We start from the raw sequence: 9491 nt of genomic DNA on the forward strand, positions 1-9491 counted from the left end.
CAGCAAATGAACTATTAAAAATATGATATGAATTTATATAAGTATTAGAGTTCTAACATGTAACGTACCGTAGCTACGAAAGCAATGGTGCATCAGCCCGTCATTTCGATCGAATTTAATAATAATAATAGCGGTTTCAGCGTTTAGTAGGCCGTAGGCCTGTCGCCGATTCTTAACATCGCAGAACATTCACAGCTTGTTGCGGTCTCGAACTCACAATTCACTGCTACAATTCTGCAGTGCTCAACCGCTCGGCCTTCTTGCCGATTCTGACCAGAAACTGGCGCACAGAGCTGGGATCGAACCCGCGCCTCTCTGCGCCAATCTTGGAACTCTGAACTGTAACCACAGAGGCAAGGATAATAGAAAAGAACAGCATTAAATGCAACACTGACATATTAATATCAAGTTAAAAACTAAACTCAGTCGCTAAATAGGCAAATGACAACTGTTATGGTAAGCTTGACCTTAATTTCTACAAATATCACAAATTCGATTTAGTATTTACGATAGGCAGGCTGAGTTCATGAGAAGAATAGGGTTTGAATCGAGATTGCATTGCCATTTTTGTACCTCATTATACGTTATCCGACCTCTAAAAAGGTTATTAACATTCTATCCTCATATTGGCCACCATGACATCGTGAAAAAATGCCAGTGTTAGATTTTGGAAACGCAACCTTAGAAGGGCATTGTCATGTAGAAAATCGGTTCATGATAAAGAGGGAGAATCCTGACAATACTTCATGTAACATTCCACAACAAGAAGTGAATAAAACTTCACTTCTTGGCAACGCAACGGAAAAAGACGCACAGTAAGGGATAACACAGATATTTTTGTATAAGAGTTTTAGTGCCTACATCTATGACTGAGTTGATAGATCGCATGCGAAGCGACCGCTCATCATTGCTTGTTATTGAGGTCTATATACTGACGCACTTTTCTCTTAAAAGATTCTTTGTCTTTCTGGTAATGGTTGGCAGCTTCTAGATTTAGCGGGTCGTCAAAATTCAAGAGATCCTGGAAAAAGAACAAAAATTAGTTCATATATTATTGCAAAATATTTAGAGTTGAAAGCTTTGCACTTAAATAAATAATGCCACCCAATCAAGATGACACAAACCTAGACACTCGGAAATCAATTACACCAAAAGTACAGAAGAGTTACCCGTGGAAACAAATCAGTTACCGTATAATGCATGAATTAGTTTTCATGAATAATCTTTCCAATAAAAAGTCATACAACAGGTATAAGATTATGTTTCAACGAGTAACATTGGCCATTGCCAAGCAGAACACTTTAATTATTCCTATAATCCATCCGGCATACCATACAACCACAAGCTGGTCTATAAACTCATTTTAAAGGCTGAACAGTGGAATGAAACACAAACATTTCAAGAAACAGAGAAAGACCAGACTAGACCTAATTTTCAATGCCGACACTACTGTATTGTAACTGTATTACAGTATACCAATAGTGTCCATAACTCACCGCAAATAAGCTATTTAGTCCCCATATTACATCTTTGAGTCGGCGCGTCGGTGCCCAGCCTAACCCGTCTATGGAATTCTTACGTAGCAATGATAAACAAATGTCGCCGTCTTCGCTGATGTTGGGGTGCCACAGCTTCGTCTCGCACCGAACTATAGGCGGCTGCGAAAAGTGTTGAATTTTGTATTAATTCAACGTCATCTACATGAATTTCTGTCACCTAATTTGTCTATTTCGTGTAAAATAACATGCAATTTAATGGGAAATGAAAATAATCAGAAACTAACAGACACTATCAGAACTAAGAAAACCAGGTTATATATTTTGTTCTCGTATAAAATAATTTAAGACGTTGATATAAATCGTGGTAATGTCTAGTTCTAAACGAGTATCGGTCAACGTTCGACACTAATTCAAACCTCTATAAACATTTTCTTTATTAGGTCAATTAGATATATGATATTATGTAATGATCCAGAATACTGCACCAACTTCGCATAATAGATTTCAGTCTCCAGTGGCAGCTACGGAAACTAACAATACAAACAGAACGTTCGTGATAAGATCAGACGACAGTGTCCAAAGCGGTCCCTAATTGAATGCCCCTACAAACATTTATCAAGCCCCAAAGTATAATGCCTTCTTAGATACATCAGTTCACAGACGACTTGTACATCATCGCCGTATTTGAAGAACGTGTTGGGATCGATTAATACTTCGTTGTGGATATTGGGCTATTTTTTTATTCTTTGGAACTATACGGTTACCCTAAGATGGTGTAAAAATATCAACGGTTTGGTGGTGTTAGGTAATTTGCAAGAGAAGAAATAGATATAAATTCACGAATTCCACGAATATAATTACTATACGAAACTAATTAATTGATTCTTATTTGGTTAACAGTACGATTAGAATGTCCATAAATACAGTCTATAAATAAGAGAGCTTTTAAATGTAACGACACTTATTTCTAATTGCCATAGATAAAGAGAATATAGCGGTATCTATAATAGGCCTATACTATAATCAAATTTTTTGTTTTTCTTCATCAAGTCCCAGTGAACTTAAGACTCAATATTTACCGAGATACGCGTTATCACGACGCATCGGAAATTTCAGAAAGGCGTCGGCAGTTTCGACATTTGATTTTCTAAATTGGTATAATACCGTATGCTGCGAATCCTTCTGATGATCAGTTGGGACGTATATATCGAGATTATCGGATGTTGATAATAAGTTACGGTCTCGAGAATAATACAGAGATAGTTCATAATTTGTTGAAAATTGAGAATGAAAATATTGAATAAATTGAGAATGAAAATATTGAATAAATTGAGAATGAAAATATTGAATAAATTGAGAATGAAAATATTAGAAGCTAATGAGGATAATGGCTATTGACTATATGGGATGTTAGATGCTAATTAGCTGCCGTAACTATTACAGGAACGACAGACACTGTCAATGGGAACAATAATCACGAGAAAATTCAGTCAGCAGGAGAGTGCTGTACAGGATGTATTGTACACTTCTGTACAATACAGTACGTTGACGAAGCTATCAGCTTATCATCGGCACATAGTGGCAAACCAGAGATTTTTTAGAATCAGTTCATTTTTAATTTCCTCATTTAATCAAGATTTGAACCAATTTCTTATGTATGAGAATACTGCCATGATCGGCATGCATGGCCGGAAAACACAGCAATATTGCAGCTACCCATAGCAATGTTCCTTCTGCAGTTTGATGAACAAAGCTTAACTGTGACATGACAAATTAACTCAAGATTTAATAATATCAATTATCAAGACATATTAATACCTTAATTATTATTAATGATTTAATATATCAAATTAGTAGGCATTACTAATTTTGACATTTCACCAGATAGAAAATATTATTAATAATAAAATATTCATCTAACTTGATTAATAAGTCTGAGGTCAGCAATTAAAGCAATTGTAATGAACTGTATTTGTATTGAAATAATTTTTGATTGATTTAATCTGAAATTCTACTCAAACCCTCTTTTTTAATGAAATTTATAGCAATACAATTTCTTATACTTTCTTAGACCTTGCAAATTGGTGGGTAAATATACTGAAACCATCAATACAGTACAAGCAAGTAGAAAATTTTCCATAGTTTTATGGTAATACTCACAACATTATTATACTCATCAGGAACAACCACACTGAAGTGGAATTTGCCTCCCCTCCACAAGCCTTCTGATGGCGCCACAGTCAGGGTAAATGTGTGTAGTTGGTCAGGGTCTTGAAAATCAACGGAACAACCTTCTGGTAAGTTGTCCTGCATCTCACTCACCTGCAAACCACAGTCACAGTCTCATATCATGAATCTTGTTCATTGTTCAGAGTACAAGAAGTACAGCAAATAAACAAGTGAACTGACATACAGAATGTGTTTTTGTTGACGTCAAATTAATCATGTTCATTGTTCAGAGTACAGGAAGTACAGCAAATAAATAAGTGAAAGGACATACAGAATGTGTTTATGTTGATGTCAAATTAATCATGTTCATTGTTCAGAGTGCAGGAAGTGCAGCAAATAAACAATTGAAAGGACATACAGAATGTGTTTTTGTTGACGTCAAATTAATCATGTTCATTGTTCAGAGTGCAAGAAGTGCAGCAAATAAACAAGTGAAAGGACATACAGAATGTGTTTTTGTTGACGTCAAATTAATCATGTTCATTGTTCAGAGTGCAAGAAGTGCAGCAAATAAACAATTGAAAGGACATACAGAATGTGTTTATGTTGATGTCAAATTAATCATGTTTATTGTTCAGAGTACAGGAAGTACAGCAAATAAATAAGTGAACTGTATACAAAATTTGTTTATGTTGATGTCAATCAGCAAGAAAAATGTATATACCTTAGAGCAATGATAGAAAAAAATTCAATACTTTATTTATATTGGCACAAGCACAGAGCTCACAATTTTTACTGGATAATATTCCAAAAGCTTGAGATAAATTTGAAATATTTGAATACCACAGTTGAAAGGCACGCAATTTCTATTTCAGATGTATTTCAATTTCAGATGTAGGTTAAGCGATTCCTATTTCAGATGTAGGTTAAGAAGAGAAATTAATAAGTAGGTATCAAATGATATTAAAAATAAAGTGTAACATTTAGATCTGCAAATAATAGTATTACAATATGTTTAGCCAAAACTATATACACAAAAATACTCTCATAAACTAACATAAGAAATGAAAATGTTTATTTTGTATTGAGATTTTTGTTTAGATTTTGATCAAGTGAAAACTTGATTAAATGCCCTTATAATAACCTTAATGCTACAGATATGCTGTAACATATTATATAAAATGCTACTTTGTTTTCTTTGAAACGATAACAGCATACAAAAAAGTGAACTTACATCTTTAATTAGTAGTTGATCACGAATGGAAATCCTTCGTTGACTTGACTGAGCTGTTGCACCAGCGGAGCCTGACTTCAGTTTTTTCGAGAGAGTGATCATTTTAAGATCATATACTTCTCTATGCAGACCAATATACAAATTTTACAGAAATTCTGAGGATGAATGCCCCAAACAACCCAAAGACCAACTTTATTTATAGAACAACTTTTAAAGTCATCTATAAATGCTACCTATCACAAGATTCACAGTTGTCAGTTATATTTGATCACATATTGATTTATTAGAACATTGCATGATCACGCATGCATACTTGAGGTCTAGAAAAATTACATGCAAGATTATCAACACAAAAAATTAAGCTTTGTATGAAATTATAGAAGCATTGAGAAATTTTCAACCAGGGTTGGCAATGATTAAATCAAAATGATTAAATCATGTGATTAAATCACTTGATTTTTTTATAAAAAAATCATGATTTTTTTGATTTTTTCGATTTTTTTTTATTTTTCAAATATTTAAATATATTGAGTGGCAGTCTTTAATTTATATTGAGGTATTGTTATTCATGGTTTAGTATAAATGTACTATGAATGACAAATTGGTATATAAACATGTTGCCTTTAGTATGTATTAGGTTCCAATAAATTGAATGTTTTTGGTACAGAGGCATCAAGTGTGCAATACATTGTATGTAGCTAGCAGCTTAGCTAATTCTTATAAGGCTACCCATAAGTAGTCCTTAACTATTTGACTATGTATTTGTTATATATTGCTTACAATATACAATTTAAATGTGTTGGCTAGCTTATATAGGGTGGGGCAGAACTGATTGACAGTTTTGAGACAAAATAAAAGAGTAATGGAGGTACATAAAGATGAAAGTTTATTTTCCTCAAGATTAGCATAACATACCATTTAAAATACTTAGGTTTTGAAAACAAAATCAGGAAGATGGGGTTTGTTAGCTGCATCACACTGTTGGAGTCATTCTCGGAAGTTCACACAAATGGCGAGGTATGGCCATAACCTCTGCTGCAATAATCAGTTCCCTTAGCTGTGGTAGGGTGTGAGGGGGACTTCTGAACCCCTTTCTTCTAGATGTCCCCAAAGAAAGAAATCACAAATGCTCAAATCAGGTGGCCTTGCAGGCCACTGTAAATCACCCCTCAGAGTCTGGGAACATGCTTTTCAAAACATTGAGTGACATTCGGGCTGTGTGAGCTGTAGCCCCATCCTGCTGGAACAACACGTCTCCCTATGCTTCATTTTCAACAATGTTTTCCATCATGGACTGCAAGAAATTTTGTAACATTGCAGCATAGCGATCGGAATTCACTGTTATGGTTACTCCCTCTGAGAACAACTCCAATAGTGTGGTGCTGCTTACAGCCCCCATCTTCCAGATATTGTTTTCAAAACATAAGTATTCTAAATGGTATGTTATGCTAACTTGAAAAAATCAAAAAAATCAAATAAATCAAAAAAATCATGAAAAAATCAAAAAAATCATTGATTTTTTATTTTTTTGATTTTTTTAAAAAATCAAAAAAATCACCAACCCTGTTTTCAACTAAGAAATACTGTCAAATGGGGTAATAACTAATAAGGGATGGTTTCGAGCATTTTTTGTTAATAACTTCTTACCATGAAACATTTTATAAACAAGTTTGGGCTCATTTTAAAGCTCTTTGCAAGGGCTTTGAATGGCATCTCCCTAAAAATTCCAAATGCTATTTGTGAAATGCCAGTCGCAAAATAAAAGCGTCCTGAATTAACCCTGGGAATGGGATAATCTGAGACAAGCAAAGCAAAGTGTACTCATCCATTACTAACAGTACTCGGATCGTCAGATGTCCTCTTCCTTTGACAATGACCTTGTCAAGCTTCATATCAGCAGCCATATAGCATTTCTTCTGTATCTGTAAGATTACAGGATGGCTTGTAATTTTGCACCATTTTAATAGGATCAAGACTGTCAAGTGAATTTACTGTAAAAAAAATTGTAAAAACATACCTGAAACAGACAGGAATATATTTAGTGACAACTATCATAAGTTTTGGGACAATAAATCATAGTTTAGGTTAATTGCTTTTCATTCTATGTTGCCTGGTGCTCAATCTATCTATGATATTCTATGCACAAGTTTGTCATGAACAATGATGCATTAATTTTTTGTTAAATGAAATTTTTAAATGTAAATAAATGTCATCAAAGTCAAAGGTAAATGTGTTTTAAGTGCAAGGTAAATGTCATCAGAATTCTTTGTTGTAAACTTGTAATTGATTTTTTAGTTAACTGGTACTGGAGCAGTGGAGCCTTTGCTGAGGTTCTAATGGACTAATGACAAATGGAAATGCGTTTTATATAGCGGTTTCAGCGTTATTAGGCCGTAGGTCTGTCGCCGATTCTTAACATCGCAGAACATTTACAGCATTTTGCGGTCTCGAACTTGCAACTCACTGCTACAATTTTGCTGTGCTTAACCGCCCGGCCTCCTTGCCGATTCTGACCAGAAACTGGCGCACAGGACTGGGATCGAACTAGCGCCTCTCTGCGTCAATCTTAGTACTCTCACTACTCTGAAGTCTGAACTTTAACCACTGGGCCACCCTGCCCAGTTTTTATGGGGTGCCGGTGCCCTTACCCTTATTACCCCAGGGCCTGGCCCAGGGCCCCAGGGGGGTGTCCCTTATTACCATGTCTTGCAGAAATGATGCCATTTATTGTTGAAGGGTATGAGCTATGCAAATTCCATCAGTCATGTTTTTAAGCCAACACCTGTGTGCAACTTTTATGTAGGTAAATTTTTTAATACGGCAAATTTTTTTACAGCCCTTGGCCCCTTGCCCCTTGGCAAGTCGCAAGTTGGCAGAGGTACTCTTCCAAAATCTCACTTTTCACACTTTTTCTAGGGATTTTTTAGAGGTAGGCTACCTAGGAAATGTAGTCTCAACTTGCTCAAGTTGCTTTATGCTACATATAGGAAAAATGTGTAACTTTACAGACTTTACACTACTATTTTTTGTTTTGCAATACTTTAATTAGTTTATTTGCTACAACAGTTATATGAAATGTTGAAAACTTGGAGGACTGTCCAGATTTATGATATACCTAAACTGATTAAATATATACTGATTTCTATTATATATTTAAAAGATAAAAAAAAATACTGATGTGAGTGATGTCAAACAGTCAACTTGTCAAGTTACATAATAATAATGGATAAGGGTATACCTAGTCACAGTTTCAAGGAAAATATTATAGCCTTAATAAAAAAATGATAATAGTGAAATACAATGCAAGGATTCTAACTGCCTAAATTTAAATCTTGGCTAAGTTGGCTGCCCGGGTCCACAGAACTTTTACGTAGTCTCCTAGCTACTGGCTTCTACTGAGTACTGAGTACTGACACATCTCATGAAAAGCAGAGGGGGAAGGGCGAGAAAGCCAACCGGGTTCCGGGTTCTTGACGCTGATCGGACTATAGGGTAGAATCGAAAATTTTCACTTTTTACGTTTTTTGGACTCATCTGAAAGCTGGAATTCTGCTCTTTTCAATGGTACCACTGCCATCGCTGTACGCCAACATTTATGTTCATGACGTCTCTTTAAAGGGAAGCGGGTGGGAGAGTTCTTTAACTAATTAGATATAAAGTAATTAGCTGCTGAAATCTTTGAATATAGTTTCTACTTGAGTTGTGCTGCAGTTACATGCTTAGTCTCATCTTAAAGCTGACATTCTGAGCTTTCCAACGATACTACTACGATCCATGTACGGCAATATTGACGCACACAGCCGGGCTTTAACGGGGGGCGGGGGGTGGAGTTCCTTCAGTAAATAGACCTAATAAAATTACAGCGGAAAGACTAAATATATTGGTGTATCTGGCATCTGAGCTCAGTTACCCTCCTAACTTTGTACGGAGGGGTGCGCTACAAGTTGCTGCTAGCATCCTTGAGTGGATTAAGCTACAGAAGCCTGTAATTTGGTATCCATGCTACATTGAGTGCCTATTTCGAGGCGCACGGGACTTTGTCGCGCCGTCCTGAAAAGTTCAACTTATTGTCACGGAAAACCTATCTCCTCCTAGAGTTTCTAAGCTACAACTATGAGACATATACCATTCGATGCGCAACAAAATTATCTAGAACGTAACACGGGCGTTTTTCTAATTTCTTTATAGTTTGGATTTTATTCCGCAAAAGGGGGGGTGGCGGGGGGGAAAATCGAAAAATTTTCGAAAAATTTACGAAAAATGCTCCCACACCCACAAAAATGAGAAATCCTAAAAACCCTCGTGTTGCGTTTTAGATATGGTCTTTACGCATCGAATGATATGTGTCTCAATGTTGTAGCTTGAAAATCCTAGGAGGAGATAGATTTCTACGGTACCCCCTTTTATGGCCGTTTTCTAAGAATTTCACGTTTTCTTTCATTTTTTTTCGAAAAATTCACACGAACAAAAATGTCTTAGAATTCTATTTTACATATGTGTACCAAGTTTCAGAGTGATCCGTTTGTAAATAGCCGAGATAAATTTAACCCTAGACGCTCCCCTTAATTCAACCATGGATCGGACCCATG

At 35.6% G+C, this 9491-nt stretch overlaps 1 protein-coding gene across 1 annotated transcript; it reads right to left on the reverse strand.

The window, feature by feature from the left end:
• Positions 1-379: 379 nt before the first annotated feature.
• Positions 380-5243, reverse strand: LOC108675890 (NEDD8-conjugating enzyme UBE2F). Its single transcript, XM_018163936.2, has 4 exons — positions 4903-5243; positions 3660-3821; positions 1497-1658; positions 380-1021 (listed from the first exon to the last, which is right to left on the reverse strand). Exons 1-4 carry the CDS (start codon positions 5002-5004, stop codon positions 905-907), a joined length of 543 nt encoding a protein of 180 aa, XP_018019425.1. The 5' UTR covers positions 5005-5243; the 3' UTR covers positions 380-904.
• Positions 5244-9491: the final 4248 nt, after the last annotated feature.

Source organism: Hyalella azteca, unplaced genomic scaffold (genome assembly GCF_000764305.2).
Source record: "Hyalella azteca isolate HAZT.00-mixed unplaced genomic scaffold, Hazt_2.0.2 contig6498, whole genome shotgun sequence".
In the NCBI taxonomy this organism is placed as follows: domain Eukaryota; kingdom Metazoa; phylum Arthropoda; class Malacostraca; order Amphipoda; family Hyalellidae; genus Hyalella; species Hyalella azteca.